The following is a 25449-nucleotide window of genomic DNA, read 5'->3' on the forward strand; positions in this document are numbered from 1 at the left end:
TTTGAAGGCTGTCTGACAAATGCTTATGATGAATGACAATGAGCTCAATTAGCCTCCAAAGGGACACATTTGCTAGGATACAGTAAAAAAAAAAAAGCTTTAGAATACAAACTAGTTCCCAAAATAAAGTAACCAGCAGTACAGCTGAAGCCAACATCACATAGGCAGTCCAGTGTTTGAGAATGCCTGATCAGCGCCTTCACTCCACTGGCGCAAAGTTCAGGACCGATCATCCCACCAATCCCACCAGGCTTGACTGAGTTGAGGGCTCTTGTGAGCCGTCAGCTTCAGTTTTAAGTTTTAAACCCAGTGTGTCGGGTTTACCTGTTCGCAGAGGCATCAGCAGGACAGAGAGACAGACACACTCAGTCACTTTCTCACACACACACACACACACACACACACACACACACACACACACACACACACACACACACACACACACACACACACACACACACACACACACACACACACACACACACACACACACACACACACACACACACACACACACACACACACACACACACACACACACACACACACACACAGTGTAAGGTGCTAAGGGTTCTATTTTTTTAAGGAACAAAGTTCTAGTGTTCTATAGGTCAAAATAGGAATGTTGGTCTTTGACCAGTTGAGCGGTTGAGTGTGTTTACATGCACACCTAATAAGAGCCAAAATAGTTTACAAGTCTTGCAGTAAAAAATGACTGGGGGATGCTTCAGATGCTGAGTCCCCGATATACATATTGTCGTTGTCAGGTGAAAACCTTGTATGTCCAAAACGGTTCGTTTTGCATTCATCATTTTAAAAATGATTTAAACTAGTGAAAACAGCCGATCTACAAGCACACAACGCCTCGCACCGCGAGGCGTTGTGTGCTTGTAGATCTGCCGTTTTCACTATTTTTTGTGCGACGGCCTTGTATGATGAAGCAGGGCTTTACTTTGCAAGAGAACGTACACATTTGAAACTTGGAGATACGAGGTTTCCACCCGGCAACAACGATATGTTTAGGTTGGTTATTGTTGCCTGGCAACAACAGCAGTTGGTAAACAGAATTTGGCATCCAATGAAAAAGAAAACACACACTAGGTGTATCGATGAGGTGCTAATCACAGTGTACAAAAAAAGGAAGAAAAAAAAAAAGAACATAAATAAATTATGCAATGATTATTGCACAACCAGGGTCATGTTGGAATCAAATCAGTTCATATGATCGTGCAATCATCAAGTGTGTGTATGAGTATGAGATGACAGGGTAAAAGCCATCTGATGCCTTATAAAGCCTGTACTGCTATACAGACTTTTAGCCATTCGATCCTCTGATCTTGAAAAGGGCTGGATAGCCGAGACATTGTCAAGTAAAGAAATTTTTACCTCTTCAAACTGAATTTGGGGGAAAAAAAATGTCTAGGAGGTCCATGCGGTAAAAAAGAAGATCCTCTGACACAGAAAAAGGTACGTCAGACAGGAGGCTCATACTGTATATACAGCTGGTAAAAAAACAAGGTTATCAGACCTTAGACACTACAAAACAAACTGGAAAGGCTGACAGAAGCAACGCTAAGTCCATTGGCCATTGACCATATTCACACAGGCAGCCATTTTTCTCTTATATCATACTCAGGGGAACCGGCCTTCTCATCCTCCCCCCGAGTAGAGTATGACGTATGAGTAAATTGGCCACCATGTAAATGTGGTCAATTTAAGGCACAAATAACTAAACAATACGACATGGGAGCCTATTCTGCTTCAGAGCCCACACACACACACACACACACCCCCACACACTCAGTGAACAAACAAAATAACATTCCTCATCAACTGGATGTCAGGGTTAGTGACAGTAAAAGTAGTAAACTCACAACAAGATAAAAATCTACAAAGGAAAATACTAATAAAGAACCAAATGGTTGATGACACTGTAGCTTGTAGCGTCAGATCATCTTTCTCCGAAGTGTGTGTGTGTGTGTGTGTGTGTGTGTGTGTGTGTGTGTGTGTGCGTGTGTGTGTGTGTGTGTAAAACAGTCTAGCAGCATGACTCTCATTCAGGCAATCCCATATATGGTATTAGACTTGAGAGTGTGCGTGTGTGTGTATACGTGTGTGTGTGTGTGTATGTGTGTGTGTGTGTGTGTGTGTGTGTGTGTGTGTGTGTGTGTGTGTGTGTGTGTGTGTGTGTGTGTGTGTGCGTGCGTGCGTGCGTCTTTTGAGAATGGGAGGGAGGTCATCAGGCAGCAGTGACTCCAAGGGTACAGTAACTGGTGGTGCAATAATTGATTGGTCACTGGTGGTAATAAGGGGCGTGGCCTCTTTATGACTCCTGGGGCACCACTTCCATCATCTTCTGGCACATCGCCGTGGATGAAACTATAGAAAGAAGAACACACACACGCACGCACACACACGCGCGCACACACACGCACGCGCACACACACAAACAAACACACACAAATTAATTAAAGTAAACTGGACATGAGTTGCCTCCATACTTGGTGGGCTCCATTTCCCTCTACGCCAAATCTCTTTACCAAAAATAGCCGATCTACAAGCTCACAATGTGTTGCAATGCGACGCCTTGTGATCGTGCAGATCTGCTTTTTTTGTGGTAAAAGTTATGAGAAACTGAGGTGGAAAAGGAAAAGGTTTGCGCCACCTGTGAACCCTTGGACAGAATGTATGCACAGAGCCTAATGAAGTCTGCACACAGTCATAGGCCACCGAGTGTAGGCATTGTATCCCACTTATCTGTACTGTATGTACATTATATATAATATGCATCTTGATGTAGCATTTTTATTAATTTGTTAAATTGTAATATCAAACATAATCAGTCTACAGCCTACATTTCCCAAAAGGAAATGTGTGTATTTTCAATTCAGTCTGAACAGAAGCAGGGATAAAACATACCACCACTGGCCAAGAAAAAGAAATGACCAAAGGTCCATAGCGTTAGTGGAGTTCTCCCTAACGCTTTGTTCCTCTACCTCCCAAATCCTTGGCAAATCCGGAAAGACCCGCCGTCTGGTCCGAAAATAACAAAAACTGTTTCGCCCCTCACCAAACCAAAGGTATCAGTGGACAGTTGAAAGCTTACTCTACTTAGTGGACGCGGTCTGGAATATTTTTCATTTTGCCCTATAAATGTATTTTAATCGTCTGGTGGGGACTCAGACCGCGCCAACTAAGTAGAGCAAGCTTTCAACTGTCCACTGTCTTCCAACTGTCTTTCCAGATTTGCCAAGGATTTGGGAGGTAGAGGAACATAGCGTTAGGGAGAACTCCACTAACGCTATGGACCAGAGCTAGGACTAGGCATCCCCCCAGAACATTTCACAAACCTCGCATATATTCAAAGCAAACAAAACACATACATGTCAGTACAGACATGGTTGGTGGGTGTACTCACATATAACCTGCAGGAGCCACTTGGGCTTGGTCTGCCACCAGACGCCAAAGAAATACACAGGAACTCCCGTGGCGATGATCAGGAAGCCGATGGCACACTCCACTGGAGTCTTCCAGATGGACACCACGATGAGGAACAGACAGGCCAGCACAAAACTGATGGGCAACAGGATGTTCACCTGGAGAGGAGAGAGAGCAGCATGACTCTACAGCAGTGGTTCTCAACCTTTTCAGCCCGCAACCCCCAAAAGAATCATATTTTAATTGGGGACCCCCCATCCTGATGAGCACTGAGAGTTGAGGCATTACATTTGTATAACATGGTTCTATTGTGAAAATAGCCGATCTACATGCTCACAACTGAGCATGTAGATCTGCTATTTTTAAGTTCTGCCTCTAATATTTTACAATTTGGCCAATGTTTAATTTGTCATTTTAGACGTATTAAAAAGTCCTTAAATTGTCACTTTAGAAATGTGCAGATACCCTCTATACACTCAAACTTTATGTTGGTTTGTTTACTGCAGAGTGAGAAAACAATGTTTCACATTAAGTTAATCACCTGGGGGCCCCCCAAAATAATTTGGGGACCCCCCTGGGGGTCCCGACCCACAGGTTGAGAAACACTGCTCTACAGTTCATGGTGTGCAACAGTCAATCAAACTAATCCCGGTTTTGGACATTTCATTAATTTATTTTTCCCCAAAATTGTGATAATGGTTGATCTACACCAGTGATTCTCAACCTGTGGGTCGGGACCCCCAGGGAGGTCCCCAAATTATTTTGGGGGGTCTCCAGATTATTAACTTAATGTGCAAAATAGTTTTCTCTCTCAACAGTAAACAAAGCAGCATACAGTTGAAGTGTATAAAGGGTATCTGCACATTTCTAAAGTGACAATTTAAGGACTTTTCAATACCTCTGAAATGACAAATTAAACATAGGCCAAATTGTGAAATAATAGGCTGTTCTACCACTTTTTCGAGTCACGTGTTCAAATACTGGATTCTGATTGGCTAAATTCCGGAGGTTATGAGAGGACCACTGCCGCAAAGTTGTGTGTCCGAGATCAATGCGCCTCAGTGTACATCCGGGGACTTTCCCCCAACCAACAAATGAAGGTCGCAGCGGTCCTATGTTTACTAACGTGCGTACTATCGTCGCCGATTTATTTGGATCCAATGCAATCCGCCAACTTTAAAGCCCCTTTTCTCTGAACCTATGCCTTTCTGGAAGCGAACAGCCTCTATTTACGGCCGGAACGGTCCTTCTAACTGACGTTAGCTTAGCTGTATGCTAGACATCTTTCTCTGCATGGAGTTGGCGTCATCTGGTGGTGAGTAGAAGATGTTGTTTGTGGAACTATTTGCTGTCGTCGCGGAAGTTTTATAGGCAATAATGATTGTAACTTAAGATCCTTGCAAGTTACAACTATGTGTTTTCTTTCATGTATACGGGAAAAAGTGGTAGAAAAGCTATTTACCACTCGGGGTCGGACATTATGCTCTCATAATGTCCTGAGTGCGGGTGTTATCGGACTCGGCTGCGCCTCGTCCGATAACACCCGCACTCAGGACATTATGAGAGCATAATGTCCTCTCACTCGGGGTAAATTGCTTACATCTACATGCTCACAATGCCTCGCATTTTGCGAGGCGTTGTGATTTGTTTTCTAATGTATGGAATTTCTTCGATTTTTCTTTTATTTACTCGTGAAATTTCTTAGAAGAATCATTGCTTTTTTTTTGGTAATGTTTTTTTTTTTAATGTTTTCAAATAATAATTAAAAACAAAATGTAGGAAATTAAGGGACCCACAAAACCCAGTGTTTGGGAAACAGTGTTGTAGACTATCTGGCCAGTATCTGGCCTCTTTCACTTCACTGCCTGGCCACACAGTCCATCCCTAATAACACACATCGCCATGCCAACTGGAAGAGTGGTCACTGGGTTCTCTGTAGAGTTCGGAGGGGAGGTACGCACACACCAGCACACGTAGGATGACACGTTACTGTAGGGCGCACACACATTACACGCACACACAAACATCGTTCAAAGTGCCACAAATGCACAATGGCTCTCTGTGTTGTTAGGCAGGCTTGCGGAAACTGCTCTGCCTTTCAACTCATGCACACAAGTATGCACACGCACACATGCACTCACACACGCGCACACTGGTGCCCTCCAGTCCTCATCACTGCCTAATGACCATCCAGCTTTCTGCTGTACTTTTATCTCTCCTCTGTCTCCATTCATCTCCACTGAATGGTGCTTTGTTGTTTGTGTGAGACAGCTAACTTCACAACCTCGCTTCAATTTGAGTGCCAAATGTCTAATGTAATCCTGGGTGCTACACTCCCTCTGCCAACCTGGGGAGAGCAACGGACTGACCTCATGCTTTCTTCTATGCATGAGGAGTCCAAGCCGCTCCTTTTCACCTGACAGGGGGGAGAGACCCCAGTAGGACGTAGCGCGTGGAAGGAACGTTATTCCAACCAGTTCCTTTCCCCTCCAACAGGCGCCCCGGCTGGCCAGGGAGAGGCAGTATAGAGGCCAGGATTACTGCATGTTTTTTGTGAGGGTACCTACCCCTGGGGGACACGGGGAGAACATGCAAACTCCACAAAGAAAGAACCTTTCGCCAACCCCAACTAGGGTATGGCCACTGATGATGCGGAGGAGAGAACACGCCCCCAGCACCCACAGCATCTCCAGCGGGAATTGAACCCAGGACCTTCGAGCTGAGAGGCGACAGCGCTACCGACTGCCCCCGTATAGTGTTTTTCTTTTTTTTATTAAACAATTGTAGGCACTGTTTAAGAGTCAACCAGTACGATATCGACCATTAGTAATCTAGGACATTGGAATACTCTCATAAGAGCCAGTAGTTCTCACCATGTTCCTCTGAAGCGCAGACATTTTTAAAGCTATGGGTTATTCTGATGAGTGCATATTCTTCTGTACGATAAGGTTGGTAAAGCATTCAAAGACCTGCCTTTCTTTTCTTACATAAGGGGCACACTTTCATGTTACTCCTTAGATCAACACTTGTTAGTATTCACTGGATTTGAGTGCTGCCTTTTCAATGTATATACTATTTAATCAAGACAGACAGCATCCTCGTTAACACTTGGGGAGCCAAACTCGTTCAGGGACGAGATTTGGCCACTAGATGTCACCCTGCCACAGGAAGTTATATCGTCGAGGGACGAGTCAACAAATAGTTAACTTTTCGAGACCGCAGCTTCCCTTTGCATGCCCTGAATCCATTACGTCACCCAGCCAGGGCAGGAAGCCCCCTGTCTCTCCCCACACGGAAGGATTTTACATGGCTTTAGATTCTACTTTGAAACATAAGAACAGCTTTTTCTCAGAATGAGGTAAAAACAGCCCCATGGAGGCAGAGAGCTGATTGTTTTCACGGCGACACTTTACCGCGAATTTACCGCGATTTTTTTACCGCGAGTTTCGCGAGCGTTTGTAAACAAATGGAGTACCTCCTCAATCTTCTCTGGACACGCACGTGCACACGCACGAAGCTTGCGGGGCTCATCAAAACATAACGTAAGTCAATGGTGGCACCAGCAACAGCTATAAATGTTATAAACCTTGGCCGCCCATGTGTTAAGGAGTAGTTCACCCCCAAATTTACTTTTTTTCTATTGATTACTCACGCCATGAAGACTTGAGTTCAATAATATTTTTTGTATTTGTCGCATTCCTAAGATAATAATTTAATTAAAATAAATGTATCCCCATTGATTCCGGATGCGGAATCAATAGGGGTAAATGTACTGTAATAAGTGAGTGTGTGTGTGTGTGTGTGTGTGTGTGTGTGTGTGTGTGTGTGTGTGTGTGTGTGTGTATATAAACAGGACCTCAATCATGTCAACATTTTCAATATTTCCACTTTTCCTCTACTCTACATAAATGACAATTGTACTGCCTCCTCTGACTCCGATTGGCTGATCTGTGGGGTCTGGCTCACCTTGATTGGCCGCTCCAGCTCAGGCTTCTTGTACCGTAGCCACATCATGCCAACTATCGCCATGGCGATACAGAGCCAGTTGAAGAAGCTGAAGAAGTTGATGACGGAGAAGATGTCATTGGAGAAGGCATAGAGCAATGTCATCAAGCACTGGGGAGACACAAAACAGAAAAGGTGGATGAAAGAGATGAAGAGAAAGACATGTGTATAAAATGGCATTCTGAATCTCACACAATGGTGTAAAGAATTCCTCCCTCAGATACTCTAACAACAAAACTCTCAACCTCAGATGTTAAATAAAGGCTACTACAGAAAAAGAAACTGTCGCTATGCCAGGGGTCTTCAACAGGGGGTCCTCAGAGTTACTAGAAGGGGTCCTCCAAATCTTTGTGTGATAGAAACCTTTTTCCTCCTTTTTTATATTAACCAGTTGAACCCTAGCGTCCATATTCTGAGAACTTTAGCCAAAAATAGCAGATCTACAAGCTCACAACGCCTCGTTGTGAGCTTGTAGACCGGCTATTTTCAGCAGAGAGGTTTGGTGTAGAGGGGAAAAAGAGCAGACTAAGTACATAGTGAAAGGTCAAGTATTAAGTATTGACGGTTCAAGTGTTAAATATCTGAAAACACAAATTGACATGAATCCAAAATGCACTGATGATTGTGCTTTCAAACAATGAAACTATATGGAATCTAAGAAAATGTTGTGGGGGTCCCTGCTTCATCTCTCTCTCAACTAAGGGGTCCTTGGCCTGAAAACGTTGAAGACCCCTGGTGTAAAGAATTCCTCCTCAGATACTCTAACAACAAAGCTCTCAACCTCAGATGTTAAATAAAGGCTACTACAGAAAGAAAGAAAATGTTGTTAATTATGCCCATGAATTCCTAACACTGCATGCAACTGCTGTTGCACCCTACTTGCTCATTGGCCAGTGAGGAGCCCCCACCGGTATACCGATATTCCCGATCACAGCGTCAAATCCATAAATTCTATTTATTGTGTTACTGTAGCAGCATTTATATATGTAATGAATCTTCTTACAAAACATTGACACATTGACAAGTGTCAATGCCAGACATGGAGTTATGGATTCAGGATTTGGATTTGGTTGGTTGGTTTAGATATAAACACCATGCACAGGAATACTACGCACACCAGATCCTTGTGGTGGTGCAGGCTCACGGCAATGAAATCTCAGAAGATGTCTATCCACAAATTTCCGCGGGAGTTTACTGGAGACTATCGGGACCAAACTTCCGGGTTTAACAGCAGACATACAAGCTCACGTCGCGTCGCAGATGCAACCTGTTGTGAGCTTGTAAATCGGCGTCGGAAGCTCGGTGCAGACGTCTGCGCAATGCACTATGGGGCGTTGGAAACTCGTGGATAAAAGACAAAAGAGTGGCCGCACACACCTTATAGCCAAGTGCCAAAACATTTATTAGGACACAGAGATAAACCATTTACAGGTTTATCTCTGTGTCCTAATAAAAGTCTTGGCACTTGGCTATAAGGTGTGTGCAGCCACTCTTTTGTCTTTTATAGACATCTTCTGCATTTTAGATATAACCAAATCCAAATCCTGAACTCTGTGTTACGAAAAGTCCTGCCCAACCTGCCTCTGATTGGCCTACTAAACTGCCTTGCCCTAGAGCTGAAGGAGGCGTCTACCGTTCTAAGTCTACGGGAGTATGTGCAGTGACAAATATCATCCTCTCCTGGCTTCCCTCCCTCGAAATCGAGGGCCAATTGTGCTCGTGAACATTCGGCCAGGCTGGAAGCACCGCAGTGAATTCAAACCCCTAGATTCTGTGATGGTGGGCAGGTAGTTTTAGTTTACCGGAGCGTCACCGGAGCAGTTTCCTCCATCATATAAAAAGGTCATAGGGTTTATTTTACTCATTTTTGTACTCATACAGGTACAGTACAAGCAGCAACAATACACAAAAATACAATACGTACAACAATTTAATCATAATCATAATAATGGATGTAATGAAGAAAAAAATAAAAAATAAATAGACAAAACACCAGGAAACAAGAGCACATACTGTGAATATGAGTGATGGGAGGGGTGTGAGCAGTGTGGGGTGGATCATCGACAGAAGACTGGGCAGGTGACCCTCTCTGGAGCCAACGAAAAACAACCTGATGGAGAGGGAAGGACAGAGACCGTGTTCAAAGAGTGTGTACTTGAAGACATGCATGCTGCAATGACATTGCAGTGGTATGTTGGGCTGTCACGATTATGACATTTTACATGACAATTAATTCTCACTCAAATAATTGCGATTAACGATTTAATTGTGTTTTTGTCGTTGACAATTACATTTCTTTTTGGCTTGTAGGCTCTGAAGTTGCACATGGCAGATATGACACGTAACCTAGTAAATATACAAACAACTTTACACTTTAAAAAATAACATTGATAGTGGAAATAGCCGATCTACAAGCTCAAGTTGTGAGCTTGTAGATCCGCTATTTACACTATTTTTGGGAAATGTTTGGAAATATGAATATTTATCAACATGTAAACGATTATGACGATTATGACAAAATAATTGTGATTATGTCAAATAATAGCGATTAGACGATTATGTAATGCCGTGTGCATGTGTGTGTGCGTCTACATGTGTGTGTTTGTGTGTGTGCGTCTACGTGTGTGTGTTTGTGTGTGTGTGTGTGTGTGTGTGTGTGTGTTACCTGGAGGAGGTGAACAGAGAACCATTGACGGATCCAAAACAGGACAGCCCTACAAACACTGGGATGATCCATGACATGGGACCCAGGTGGTAATCCCCAAAGTCCTGCAGGACACAAATGTAGTTTTAGTCTTTTTTTAGTCATCTGAAATGTCCAAATTTTAGTCTGGTTTTAGTCGACTGAATCTGAAAATATTTTGGCATGCCTTAATGGAGTTGTATTGCCTGATTATACACTTGGTTGCATGCTGAAAATAGCCGATCTACAAGCTCACAACGCGTTGCAGCGTAGCGCGTCCAGCATGGACTGCTCCTTTTTTTCCCAAATCTCTTGTACATCGACCAAGTTGTTAACACTTATGTTGCAATGATTTTTTCTCTTCAATGTCTCGCGTTGCCATGGTTACCATAGACTTCCATGTAATTGTGCAATTGTGTAAAAAGTGCACGCCCATGCCTAGATGATGCACCACGTGTGTAGATGCTGTTCACAGCTTTCAAACAAAAAAATCCGCTTGGAAATCCGTTCAGGCATTCATGATTTATGGGCCATTATGTTTTCTTCAGATGTAAACAAACATGGCTGCCATGTTTGAAAGAATGGGTTGGTATGGGGGTTAAACATGCAATTGCGCGATCGCGATCATGCCTAATACATTTCTGGAGGTCAAAAAAAAATAAATTGAAAAAAAAAAAATTGAAAAAAAAAAAAAAAAACCTTTTTTTTTTCAAAAACGGCCCAAACTCGGGAAACTCGGGGTTGGCACAGCGTTGGTATCAATACAAACTCGGGAAACTCGGGGTTGGCACAGCGTTGGTATCAATACAAACTCGGGAAACTCGGGGTTGGCACCAGATGTGTTAAAAGGCCTTAAAAGAGTTACACCATTGACAATAAGGGTTGGGCAACAGATAAGAAACAACTTCAAATATTTACTGTACAGTTAAAATCATATGGGTTAAAAAGATAAGAATTCAAGGTTCTCCTTATGTTTTCTGAAAAATCACACCCGTGTGAACTGAGCGGTGGTCGTGGTGAGTGTGTGTGTGTGTGTGTGTGTGTGTGTGTGTGTGTGTGCGCGTACGTGCATGCGTGCATGTGTGCATGCTGTGGTGGTGGTGGTGTGTGTGTGTCTGTTAGTGAGTGAGAGGGTGTGTGTGTGTGTGTGTGTGTGTGTGTGTGTGTGTGTGTGTGTGTGTGTGCGCGCGTGCGTGTGTGCGCGCGTGTGCAGGTGTGTGTGTGTATTGCAGTTGATGCTCAGGCGAGACTCAACAGGCTAGACTCAACAGCACCCTCTTTGGTCACTCAGTGGAACTCGGCCTACATACAGGCTACAGACCCACATGGACGGAGACACGGAGACACGCATACACACACGGCCATGCTAAGGAGCGGTCTAACCACCGCTCAAAAAAACAGGGTATGAATAATGATGACATCGAGTACGTCATGACAATATTGGCCTGTAAATGTACACTGTAAATGTGTACACTCAAAACCAGCTATATTTGCAATGTTCTGGAAGACCCTCTGATGTTCAGTGAAATGAAAATGGATATTTATTTATTTATTTATGGGGAATTTGGGTGAGCTTGCCAGGGTGGACTTCCTCAACTCCTGAAATCACAGCCTTGACAAAAAACTTTATTTTCTGGAGCCTAAGTGTTGGGGTGTGGATTTATCAAAATGTATACAACATTGTTATTTAAGATAAGGCCAAATTATAACATAGGTGCTGTTTTTCCACGTTATTTAACAGCATTTAAAATGATCTGTTGTCCTACTTTTAACAAGGCACATGTAGCTACTCTCGTTGATTATTCATTGAAGTATGTTTCCCATGAGCTATGATGATTCCAACCTCTTAATTTGTACTGCTTGACATTAACATTAACATTGTTTAGCTCTCAGAAGTGAAATGTCATACACAAACTTTGATGTGGCCTGCCTAACAACGTTAGTTGTTGGTGTAGCGCCTGTCGAGTCAGGTTGTTTTTGCAGACTAGAATGTGGGGTTATGTGTGCCATGAAGTGTGCTCACCACTACAAGTCTATAGTGTAGGTGCCAAGGCTCAGGGAGATATTATCAAGGGAACTGGTGCGCTGTTTACTTTCTAGCGTGTACTCACCACAGCAACAGCTTTAGAATTCAGCAACTCCTCTGGGGTGAGGGTGGTGAAATAGGCCAGGTTGGTAAGGACATAAACTACTGTTACGATGGGGAGGGAGATGATGATGGCACGAGGAAGGTTCCTGAGGAGGAAACGAGATGAAGAGACAGACACACACACACACACACACACACACACACACACATACACATACACACACACACACACACACACACACACACACACACACACACACACACACACACACACACACACACACACACACACACAGTGGGTGAGATGGTGTTCATTTAAGCTTTGGTTCCAGACCCTGAATCGCTAGCCACACCCCTTTAAATTTTTGTTTCTGCGATTCAGGTAGTCTGGAAGTGCTCTCATTGAAGCGGTTTTCCTCGTTTGGAAATCCGTAACGCGAATCAGCGTCGTGAATCAGCGTCTTATGTGCAGCGTGGGTGGGGTTTTCCCAGAACTCATGTGCGTTTCCAGCGCCGCCGCCGGACCGTACCGCACATTCCCAAACATAAACATTGCGTCGCCCGCCGCGGTAACATGCGATCGTATCGATCTCACTATGAAACATCAGTATAACATGTTTTGCTATGTTTGATTACTAGTTCGTAGCGCTCCTATTCTGCCTGTTTCTTTGGTTAGCAAGTAGCAAGCAAAAGGCTAGCCACTAGCCAGCCACATAACAACACTACGTTCATCCCAGAAACTGCCTTGGATGAAAGCACGCTCAGACTGAATAATGGAGTGAAACGAAATGCAATTCAGGCTGAGTGTCAGGCTAAATTACTCATATTAGCTCCACTGGAAATCACAGACATTAAACTGTCAAATCCTGCTCTAACGTTACTTACTTGTAAGGCTCAATCATTTCCTCTGTGACAAAGTTCAGATAGTTCCTGGAATCACAACGAGACAGGATTTAGCACTCAGTACGATAAGATTACAAGTAAAAAGGATCTTGTTTAAAATGTGTATTTTACTATTATTATGAACACATTCACTCCCTTGACAATTATAAGCTGTATAAGAGGCTGTAGTTATGCATGTAAATAGTTTAGTAATGATGAAAAGGTATGAGTTTACAGAATAGAAACCTATTCAACATCAAGAAAGAGCATCTCTCAATCAGTGCATTCCCGCCATTTAAATATAAGGTTTATTGATCGATTGAATGATTGATTCATCGATTCTAACTTCAAAAGGCTGAATCAATCAATCAATCAATCTGTATATCGTCGTTGTCGGGTGGAAACCTCGTATCTCAAATGTGTTTCAAATGTGTACGTTCTTTCGCGAAATAAAGCCCTGCTTCATCATACAAGGCCGTCACACAAAAGTAGTGAAAACAGCAGATCACTAGTTCACTAGTTTAAATCATTTTTAAAATGATAAATGCAAAACGAACGGTTTTGGACATACAAGGTTTTCACCCGACAACAACGATATGCTTAAGTGTCAGAATGATCCTGTGGTTAGACCAGGTGACAGGGTTGATCTATGTGAACGTGAGCCCTGATGCATGTATACATGATCAGAGCCCATATCAGCTCATCTCAGTAGATCAAAAATGCTGGATATTTAAGGCATTCGATTAATCTGAACTATAGTGAAGTGTAAGCCTGCTGTATGGTGGGCTGTTGCTATCACAACATGCATTTACTGAGTGCTCTCACCAGCCACCATAGGCAAATAGACCGCTGTAGAGGGCCAGACCAATGTTGCCAAAGTCATAGTTGGAACCCTTAAAGGAATTCTCTGGAAGGAGATCCGGTGTATCACCTATGGAGACAGAGAGAGAGAGAGAGAGAGAGAGAGAGAGAGAGAGAGAGAGAGAGTGAGATTGAGAGAGAGAGAGAGAGAGAGCATAAAGGAGTGAGACATTTTAAGTCAGGGTTTATAAGTCCCCATCTGGCATCTGCATCAATTTTGTCTCAACCTGTTCAGGATCAATGTAGAACATTCAAATCAAACAATGGTGTGTACGCACACGCAAGTGCACACACAAACAAACACACACACACAAAATGTCTCAGGGGGGAAAACAAACAGATTAAATCCGTCCCAGGTCGTGCCTCTGTAAGAAGAAGTGATATTAAAAAGGAGCTAGACAGAGATGGCCAGTCAATAACTAACCCAGACTGTAGAAATACCATGGAAGTCTGCCTGAGCCCTGGATCAACCAGCACAGACACACAGATAAAGGCTGGACTCTAGAGGAGCAGAGTGACAGAGAAACAACAATGCTTCCGACCGCTATGCCCATGCAGTAAGGGAGCAACCAACTGCAAAGTTGGCAAGGACCAGAGGGCTTCATGTGCCAAGGGGGAAGTCTGTCCGATCAGCGGATCCGCAAATCCCCATATATCAAGTGCACAGATGTCATCAATATGACGTCATAGACTGGCCTGGACTTCATAATTGGGCATGCCTGACACAGAACTCCATATATGGGCAGACAGACCATGCAACACGTTCTGAGCTAGATTGGCTATTTTAATTATTCTTGAGAGGTGCTCCTGGAAGGAGCCAAGCTCCAACATCTAGCTTTGTTCGGTTCCCAAAGAAATCTCTGGTTCCCATAAAATGTCTGGCCTCAAGCGTGGACTACATCTGTCCTAGATGTGGCCTACATCATGGCAAAACGGCTCAAAGTTTGTTGTAGCCCAGAGTCCCACTGGCCAAGTTTTGCAGTTTAAGTTCATTCTTTAAGTTCAGACACTTAATGAAATTAACTCATAAATAGCACCGCTCACTTCACCCTAGGTGTGATTTTTAATGTATTTTTGTATGTTTGGGTCCCGGGTGACCCCACGTTTATCTTTTGGGTCTCGAACTGAAAAGTTTGATAACCGCTGCTCGAGATGGCTGACCCCAATGAGAGTTGCAAAAGAGGGTTGACTTGACACATGCCGTGTCCACCTGCCAGGAAGGGAAGGTTCTTAGATACGGACCTGTGATGAAGTGTGGGGGTGGGGGGGTCCATTGGGATGTGTGCCACATTCCTGACGTAGCTGGTCCCCCACAACACACACACGCACGAGTACGGCCACATATACACGCGTACGCACACACCCAGGCATTCTCAGACACAGAGACTGTTGCTAAATCAACAGCTCTGGGATGTGTTGGTACTGGGAGGGTCACCGTTTAGCCACAAGCCACCCTGAAGCGTGGGAAACGCCCGGATCAACACCGCACTTCTGTCACCCGTCTGTCTCTCAAACTGCCTGTCTGTCTTTCACAGAGGAGTGTGCTACTGGGCTAGCCCCTCAACACCCCACTTAGTTGATCTCTCTTTTAACGTATGGCTCTGTAAATGCCCTCCTAACCAGAGAGACAGGCCAAGCAGACAAACACCAACGACTTATATACGTGTATTTCATTTACCCACTACTCTGGCATGCTCTGGCCTACATACCTAGCTTACTGGGGGAGCGGCACTGGGGGTCCGTAGGGTTTTAAAATGTCTCTTTTACCATGGCTCCAGAACATTTATAAAAAGGTGGGACCCAGGCCCCAGACAACAAATTTCCTTTGACATTCCATACTTTTTATATAGGGGCTTTTAGAGCAAAAAACTGTTGAGAGCCCCTGGCCTGCACACAGCATGTGACTGTCAACCCTCCACACACAAGGCAGAAATGACTCCACCCGACGCAAATACATCCCTACCTCCCACATCTCTTCTCCCCCTCCCCAGCACCATATTTGGCCCCCCTAGTGCTTCCCGTTGCAGGCCTTCTCAGCAGTTGTTCTCAGCAGGGGCGTCAAAAGGGGGGGAAAGTGGGACTGAGTTACTAGGGCCCAAAGTGGAGGGAGGGGCCTTAATTATTTTATACTTTAGCTATTGAAAAATAGCAGATATACAAGCTCACAGCGCGGCACCGAGTGCCACGCTGCGAGCTTGTAGATCTGCTATTTTTAAAAAGTCGTGAAAATGTGTGCAAATCTTTGAATATATGTATTTTTTTAAGCGAACATTTGTAACTTTGGGGGGTCCCTCCCTGGAACTAAATATTTTTAGATGGTGGGTCCGTGGCCAAATACATATAATTTTGGGGTTCCTTCACATGAAAAGGTTTGAGCACCACTGACATAGAAACATAAGGATTTGAAATATTCAAAGATTCATTTTCGTGATTTTTCAAAAATAGCAGATCTACAAGCTCGCAGCGTGGCACTTGTATATCTGCTATTTTTCAATGGTTCATGGGGGGCCCACAGTGCATCCTTGTACCCAGGGCCCAGAATTTGGTTCTCAGCCCCACACGCAGCAGGTCGATCGCCTCCGCCAGTGGCCACCACATCCACAGTGGGGATTCAGGGGCAGAACAGCAGACATACCGTTGGATCATTTGGCTATTCTTAGTGCTTTGTTAGTCAAATTAAATCGTGATAATAAGTTCAATAGAATCAGTGGCTGACTGTGACCAATCTTCACGGCTGACAAAACAAAGATACTGTATGTAAACATGGGAGATCCCAAAAATATCCTGTTGACACCTCTGTGAACTACAACCCCTCCAATGTTGTGTGTGTGTGTGTGTGTGTGTGTGTGTGTGTGTGTGTGTGTGTGTGTGTGTGTGTGTGTGTATTGTACTTTGTTTATAGTACTGTATTTCTCAAACTCTATTTCTTTGGTTATTTGTAGATCTCAAGACTGAGATGAACTTCTGCTTAAACACTTCTATTGCACCCTAAAACTAAGTAAAAAATCAATTTAAGTGGCCAAATTATATCCTGATAATGGGTTTAAGAGAATAAATGGCTGACTATGTAAATAAAAATATTAATCTTCTACTATTGCACTCTGGATCTAGCAGTATCCTATGTAAATAAAGAGTAAACATAAGCAGGGCTGACTGGTGTCAAAGTCAAGTTAGGTGACGATTAAAGGACACGAGGCTGTGGACTCCAATCTTGTATTTCCTGTTCTCTCCCTCAGCTGAATGTGTTCAGCCGTTATTGCCCTCCTCCTCCCTACTCTTTTACCTCCCACCCAGACCTACCTTTCTACATATGCCCTACAGCCCTGGGCAAGTCAACTCAGAACAACTGAACAGCGCCAGGTAGTTGAAACTAAGCTCTACACATCCTGTACACACACATACCTCTACCCACACTTTGTTCACACACTCAGGTGAGGTAATTACATATTTTGAATGTTGATAAACTTGGCAGTATTGCATAATAATTCCATCTTTCTTTAAATGTACTTTTTTCTTTGGCATGGAATCGTGGGGGGTGTAATTGCCTGCACCACAAAAGAGACAAAGCAAGGGGTGTGTGCATTGTGCGTGTGGCCTTCTACTTACTGCCTATAGTTTGTTTTCATGCCAACAGAGATGGCTGCTACCAGCCAATGAGATGAGAGAGGTGGCAGGCATATAGCCAATCAAATGCCCCCTAGATGAGTTAGATGACAGACTGTGCTGCCACGTGGTAGTAGTGTTCTTCTTAAACCACTGTAATCTGGAGTATCACATATAAACAACCATTAGACTCACTGAACCTCCACTCCACCAAAAGGAGGACAGCTTTTAAGGATTTAAGTACACCCAAAACTAAATACAATGAACACAGGGTCCCCTGTTATTGTAATTAGGATACTGATTAGTTGGCATACTCTTCATTGTCCTGACTTGAGTGCTACACAAATATCAGATTCACTGTGCATTGTGTTCAGCTAAGACACAGGCTTTGTGTGCATTACAGCGGAGTACATGAAAGGCAGATGGAGTTACTTACTTCACTCTAGTAAAACATAAGGACTAGTTGACATTGACAACATTTATGCTTCGCTTCACTTCCTTGTGTAATAAGACTGAGAGTGCTCCTGGCACAAGCATTTCATTGTATCTGTACCTGTATGGATATGTGTGACAATAAAACTGAACCTGAACCTGAACTAACGGTAATTAGGCACACTGACAAAAGTGATGTGGGGGGGGTTCAGATTATATGAAGTAAGTTTTAAAAAAGGTAGTTTTAGACAGCATAAAACTTAGAAGCTTAGAATTTGTTTAGGGACAGGAATTAGATAGTGGCTGTGTGTAAGGAAGGATAAGCATTTGTTTAAAGATTAGTTTTTTGGGCTTTTTATGCCTTTATTGACAGGACAGTAGACTGACAGGAAATGGGGAGAGAGATGGGGAATGACATGTGGCAAAGGTCGTCCGGATCGGGAATCGAACCGGCGACGCCAGCAGGCATCATAGCATAGTATGTGGTATGCGCCTTGACCACCAGGCCAGTGGGCGCCCCAGGATAAGCATTTGTTTGTGTGTTTGCTGCACCTTGGTTTAAATAAACCATTGAGATATTCTGTTACAACTAGAGAGATGGGTGGCGTGTTAGCATGAATGACAGAGCATGACACGAGAGAGCAAGAGAGAGCAAGAGAGAGAGAGAGAGAGAGAGAGAGAGAGAGAGAGAGAGAGAGAGAGAGAGAGAGAGAGAGAGAGAGAGAGCACGCGAGAGAGAGATAGACTCAAAGATGATTGGATCCAGGTAGGTTCAGAGAGGGCGGCAGGGCCTACTTTAAAAGGTGATCAGTCCCTGTCAGCTCTGCAGCCTCCAGACGACAGCCAGGCTTCAGATTGAGAAAGCAGGATTATTACTGGTGCTAATCAGATTACACCGGTCTCTAATCTGAGCCTCAAACACAGCCAACGGCTCACCCAATTGTAATGGATGTCAACTGACCCAATGTACAACACAGACAGACTCACAGTCAAATACAAACAGATTAAGTAAAAAACACATGCAGGTGTGCGCTTCACCTTAACAAACATTCATAAGCAGAAATGTCAACTTGCCAGAAGACAGAGTGGTTCTCAATCGTTTTGTCAAAAGAAAAGGTCCCACTTGAGAATATTTTAAGTAGGCTATTCGTGGCTAAGTGGTCAGATGGGTGGGCCGCTTGCATTTTCAAAGCATGTTTATTTTAATGATCAATCAATCGATTGTGGTGTGGCTTGAATCAATGCCTTAATTGATAGGACAGTAGACTGACAGGACATGGGGGGAGAGACGGGGGAGAGACATTTGTCGTCCGGATCGGGAATCGAACCAGCAACGCCGCGAGGCATCCATGCCTACAGTATGTGGCAATGCCTAAGTGGTATGCGCCCAGACCAGTGTGCACCCCAGAAAGACGTTTTTTTTTAAGTTCTTTTTATCATTAAAATCTTAAGTGTGTTGCCAATCATTCGGAGGCCCACAGGTTGAGAAACAGTGTGTTGAGTGAAACACTAGTTTAGGATACAGAACAGTAAACCGGCTGCGAGATGCGGAGGGTGTGAGCACATGGTTATCTATGTTGGCCACAGATAGGTGGGACGTCTGGCCCAGAGCTACACGACTCCCTGCAGGATCACAGTTAAGCGCTAAATTCACTACTACTAGTGGTGGGCTGTGCATAGCCATTTAAAGACTTAAAATAGCATACAGCAATCTTTAAAGAACCGACATGATGCTACACAAATGGTACACTGTCTGCATTTTCCGTTTCTCTTTTTAGGGGTGTGTGGTTAGCTGGGAGGCGTAGCTGTAGCTGTATGAGGCCTGCTGGCCTGGAACCAAACACAGGATACACTTACACTACAAAGCTGGCTATACCACGTGTGTACCAAACCACACCAGACAAAACGACACAGTTGGTTCAAATTACAGGCAAACAGGAAGCAATTTATGTGACATCATGCATAGTACAGTATACTGTATGTTCCATACAACATACACAGATAAATGGCTTTATGGAACTTTACAATGATTACCGGGGCTAAAAACATGAAGTTAAAGGAGTAGTTCACCCCAAAATGACTTTTTTTCTTTCAACTACTTGACCCATGGAGACTTGAATTCATGGATATTTTTCTCTCTCTTTATTTTATGTCATTCCTAAAACAATAATTTGATTATAATAAATGTACCCGCATTGATTCCGGTAGGGGACTGAAAGTGTCTTTGTGTCCTCCATCGGAATCAATGGGGGCTTTATTGGCTTGGAATGTGACAAAAACTAAAGAATATCCATGAATTCAAGTCTCCAATGGGTGAGTAATCAATAGGGGAAAAAAAGTCATTTTGGGAGTGAACTACTCCTTTAATGTACACTTCATTATCATCATCCCCATCCCATGTCAAACTCTCTGAAAAAATACACCAAAATGAGTCAAATCTAACCATTAATGGAGAAACAACTCCTAACCCACATAACGGATACACTTACAATGGCCACACACCAACCTCCAAGCATCAGAATGTGGTCTGTCTGCTAGGACAGACTGTTTGTTAAGTCACATGCATAACCAACACTGCTCACAGGATGATTGGTCTGCCACCCACCGCACCCAGCCTCACAGAACTAAACAATCGCACGCATGCATGGCAATCTCAGTAGAACAGGACATCACAATAGGGGTGAGAACTAATCAATTTATTTGATTATTAAAAGCATATTTTGGGGAACATTCTAACAATCGGGATGCCATTATTTTGGTAATTATTAGGCTATATAGAGTGCCGCCATTCACTTGCACTTTATTTTGAAGAGCCCCGGAAGCCACAATCGTGTCCATGTTGTGGAAATTCACGGTCTTGTAATGGCGGCCGAGTATGTTTATTTTCACACGGAAATGAAAAGTCCTAACCGCGGCAGATCGTCGTGGACCAGTGACGCCTGGATCTATTCAATTTCTTCTGCAATTTGTTGTTATATACTGTATTTATACGGTATAAATATCTTCAATCGACTCAAAACAATTCCCCCCATTGTTTTATAGTATAAGCTCCAATTGTGTCCATCCAGTTTTAGCCTGGAAGGCTTGGAGATTGTAATCAGCCTCTCGTTGAGCTAAACGTTTTTTTAGAGACTGACTTTTTAAGAGTCCATTCATTCTCCAACATCCTTCCCTCTACTTCTACAACAGGAGTCCACCTCCAGCTCCAAACAATCCCAGTCAGTGTTGGTGGGTCTCGTCGCCCACCAGTAAGCCAGTGTGAGACCCTCACCTCTGACCCCTACACAAACGGTGAGTTGGTGCTTACCGCCTATACAAATCAGCCCACTTGGGGGTCACATGATTATCAGTAATCTCTTTGGCAAAAGATGCCTTTTGTGACTAGTTAATAAATACATAAATGAAAAAAATAAATACAATTTTGAACTGAAATTTCCAGGCAGGGACATGCACAAAGGGATACTTTGTCTCAATTGTCAATTGTCCATTTGTACCTATCATAGTACTTTGCCGAGCACCAGCAACATGGTACGGATTGTATTGTTTTTTTGAAGGTTTCAGAATGTGACTGATGGCCAGAATGTTGATGGACAAAGCAATGGTCAAAGGTCAAGGGTTAATGGGCCAAAGATAGGGTCAGAGCTCCAGACAGAGACAACACATAGATGTGAGTGTCAGACAGTTTACCAGTCTGGTCAACGGCCTGATTAGTTGCGAATCATGTATTGCACCAAAAATAGCAGATCTACAAGCTCACAATGCATCTCGATGCAACACATTGTGAGCTTGTAGATAGGCTATTTTCAGTGTGAGACTCCAGCACACAATTGGAGTCTCTAGCGTTGCTCTCTACAATCGCAGCTCAATCGCAGTATCTGTCTATAGACCAGCGGTTCCCAAATAGTGTGTCGAGGTACAAAAGGTTTTTAAACCAGTGCTCTAGTCTAGTCAATCAGTAACCTAAATGCTTCATTGTGTGGAAACCTTACATTTTAATTGGACATTTTCTTGACAAAATAAAATAAATAAAATCCCCAATTATTCGCTAATAATACCCTTACAAAGGTATTGTAATCTAGAGCTAGAGTAGGCCTTTTTAAAGCCACCAACATGTATGACTTCTTTGTGCTGTTGAAGTGTCCAAATTCTACAAAGGAATTTGGCAAGACATTTTAATCTTGTAACAACCAAACTTTGGATACTGAATGAGATTTGTATTCATTTTTTTCAAATCATTGGTCTGCATGTTTTTTGAGCGGTGGTCACAACGCTCCTATACGTGGCCGCGTGTGTGGGTCTGTCTGTATGTCTGTCTGTCTCCGTGTCCGTAGCCTGCAGTAACCTTTTCTGACCACACATGTTAAGGGAGGGGCGCTGTTGCGCACACACACACACACACACACACACACACACACACACACACACACACACACACACACACACACACACACACACACACACACACACACACACACACACACACACACACACACACACACACACACACACACACACACACACACACACACACTCAGTTCACACGAGTGTGATTTTTTAAATGATCATGTCCTACAACCATTTCAAATGGGGCCCGTACGCAGGGCTACATGCTATAGATTGAGTCTTTGAGAATCTGTCATATGTCGGTCGTATGTAGAAGTATAAATAAGGCTTTAGCCTTTCAGCCTGTATGTTTCACACAGGTCCATTCACATTCAGAACACATAACTTGACCCTGATGGAGTTAATTCTTGCCTTCTTATTTTTCTTTGAAACCACATACTGTAGATTTACTTTCTATCTCTTCCTCTCTCCAGCATTCTCTAACACTTTCTTTTCCTGTAGACCAAGGGTCTTCAACAGGGGGTCCGGGACCCCTAGGGGGTCCTCAGAGTTACTACAGGGGGTCCTCCAAATCTTGGTGTGATAGAAACCTTTTTTCTCCTTTTTTATAATAACCATCTGAACCCTAGCGTCCATAATCGGAGAACTTTAGCCAAAAATAGCATCTACAAGCTCACAACGCTGTGAGCTTGTAGATCGGCTATTTTTGGCAAAGAGGTTTGGTGTAGAGGGGAAAAAAGAGCACACTAAGTACAGAGTGAAAGGTCAAGTTTATTAAGTATTGACGGTTCAAGTGATTAAATATCTGAAAACACAAATTGACCTGAATCCAAAATACACTGATGATTGTGCTGTCAAACAATGAAACTATATGGAATCTATGAACAGGTTGTGGGAGTCCCTGCTTCATCTCTCTCTCAAGTCTCAACTAAGGGGTCCTTGGCCTGAAAACGTTGAAGACCTCTGCTGTAGACCTCTCTCACTTCCTCTCACTCTGAAAAACATGGCAACGGAGTGAACGGACAGGGCGAAGCCACACATGCGACGACTGGCCACATGTGACCACTGGGGGTCAGTCTGGGATGTCTGGGTTGACTGACCCCCATCCACTCCCATGTTAAAAGAATAACCCGGAAGAGGTCTTAGCTCTGTGATCGAAGAGCCCACAGGCTCTGTGGGGTCACAAGCTCTACAGTTTCATGGTTCAGCACTGCTGTACTCTCACCCGGTAGAGACACTCACTAACCAATGGGACAGACTGTCACTTTGTTGACACACAAGTGTGAAGGATTAAGAAAATTAAATAAAAGGGGGTAGCGCCGTTGGAGGAAAATGGCGCTACATCGCTGCAGGGGAGAATATAAGCCTTTGAAGATGCAGTGAGTTTTATTTCCTGTACTTTGTTTCTCTACAGAGCAGAAGGTCACTGTGTCACCTAACTGCAGATCACAGCTGTTACAAGCATTCGTTTAATTTATGTGACATAAACCCATTCAACCCAGAATTCCAGGCTGAGACAACTTTGGCAGAGTGTGGATGAGTGAACGTGCTGACACAGGACCAGTACTCTAGAACAGCGATCCCCTTCCAGCTTCCAGGCCACAGACCGCTAAAGGTCTGGTCTGCACAGAAAGGATCTGTTCCGTTTGTGTGGATGTTGCGCGTGCGACATTCAAGTTACATGAGGTCAAGTTCAAGTGCCACAAGGTCAGTAAGTTCCACACAGAGTTTTCCCAGTACCATTGGAAATAACACCAAGGATTGTATATCATTTTGGCATTACCTTTCAAATTACTGAAATCATTACTGTAGATGTATACATTGTTCAAAATACCAACATACTGAATAATTATGTAAATGATGGACCAGAGGGAACAATAAGGACATCAAAGGGACACCGAAAATATGATAATTATGCAAGGATTTAGAATTGTGGACTGTATGGAAAAGCCAATTCCCTAATAAAAATGTGAATTTAAAAAAAAAGAAAGAGAAACATTTCTGAATGGGAATGAAAAGCAAATACAAAGAGGAAGAGGATCTTTTTAAATCTTGTTTTCCTTAAAACCAAAAATAGCAGATGTACAAGAATAGTCAACACTAAAATCTAAAATGACACGGATGCTTTTCCTGTTTTAATGGGTTTAAGTTTAGCCAGTCGCATTTGTCTGTCTGTATGTGGGACATCAGCTAGGTTAAATTACAGTTAAGTTTAGCTTTGCTCTTCCTTCTGCTTCCCAGTACAGTAAACAGTACCTTCATTGAACCAAAAGAACTTGAACAAAAGAAACGATGTGCCTCAATTTGCACATCGACCATTTCATTCAGTAAACGTGCATACACTCAAATGTTTCTCTCGTTCTTTGTGCACCTATCATCTCTTGAAGCTAATGAATGGATTTCCCAAAGAATAGAGCATTTCATTTGTGTCCTTGTGACATGTTGCCGTCTCGCCTTCCTGTCTCTGGCTAAACTTTAATGATGGCTAGGCTGGATTCCAGGTACTAACCAAGGTAATCCACCTCAATTCTCTGAATCAATAAAGAAAAGAGACTTGATTGTGATAAGGTTGAGCCAGGGGGAGCTTACAATGCAAGATTTTGATTAGATTTGACCTACTTAGGCAGTGAACCCCAATTTAACTCATTCGCTGCATTTTAGAAATGTTTGCCAAAGTCCCTGGATGCCACAAGTCTCCATAGACTTGTAATTCATAGTGCACAGATCATGCACGCCCATGCATCGATCATGCACCATGGGAGTGCACGCCGTTCACAGATTTCAAACAAAAAGATCTGCTTGGAAATCCGGGCGTGGCGTGTCAGAGTACGGGAATAACTCAGGAAACTCGGGAGGGGGCAGCAAATGAGGTTAAAAGCACCTTTTAATTATTTGTCTGAGAAACGATGGGAGAGTCCAGTAGTTCTATAAACCTTCTTTAGGTACCAGGAACTATTATTAGTTTGCAAAGTTTACTGCTACTGTTTGCTTATATAAATGGATATAAATGGTTCTCCATAAGTTAATGGAGTCTTATTTGTGATTGACTTTGCATCAAATAAGAATCTAAAATAAATACACAAATACATAAAATATTTTCATTTTCAGCTTT

The 25449-nt window shown here is 43.3% G+C and overlaps 1 protein-coding gene across 1 annotated transcript in view; it reads right to left on the reverse strand.

Moving 5' to 3' along the window:
- Positions 1-2323: 2323 nt before the first annotated feature.
- slc7a5 (solute carrier family 7 member 5) overlaps positions 2324-25449 on the reverse strand; it is a gene marked incomplete at both ends in the record, with an annotated part of 28837 nt that continues 5711 nt past the window's right edge. The window contains 8 exons of the mRNA XM_080737329.1: positions 2324-2379; positions 3419-3596; positions 7405-7554; positions 9457-9553; positions 10109-10212; positions 12238-12361; positions 13101-13145; positions 13923-14028. Coding sequence (XP_080593455.1) covers positions 2324-2379; positions 3419-3596; positions 7405-7554; positions 9457-9553; positions 10109-10212; positions 12238-12361; positions 13101-13145; positions 13923-14028 — 860 coding nt within the window. The remainder of the gene's footprint in view (positions 2380-3418; positions 3597-7404; positions 7555-9456; positions 9554-10108; positions 10213-12237; positions 12362-13100; positions 13146-13922; positions 14029-25449) is intronic.

Source organism: Nannobrachium achirus (assembly GCF_963921795.1).
Source record: "Nannobrachium achirus genome assembly, chromosome: 11".
NCBI classification, from domain to species: Eukaryota; Metazoa; Chordata; class Actinopteri; order Myctophiformes; family Myctophidae; genus Nannobrachium; species Nannobrachium achirus.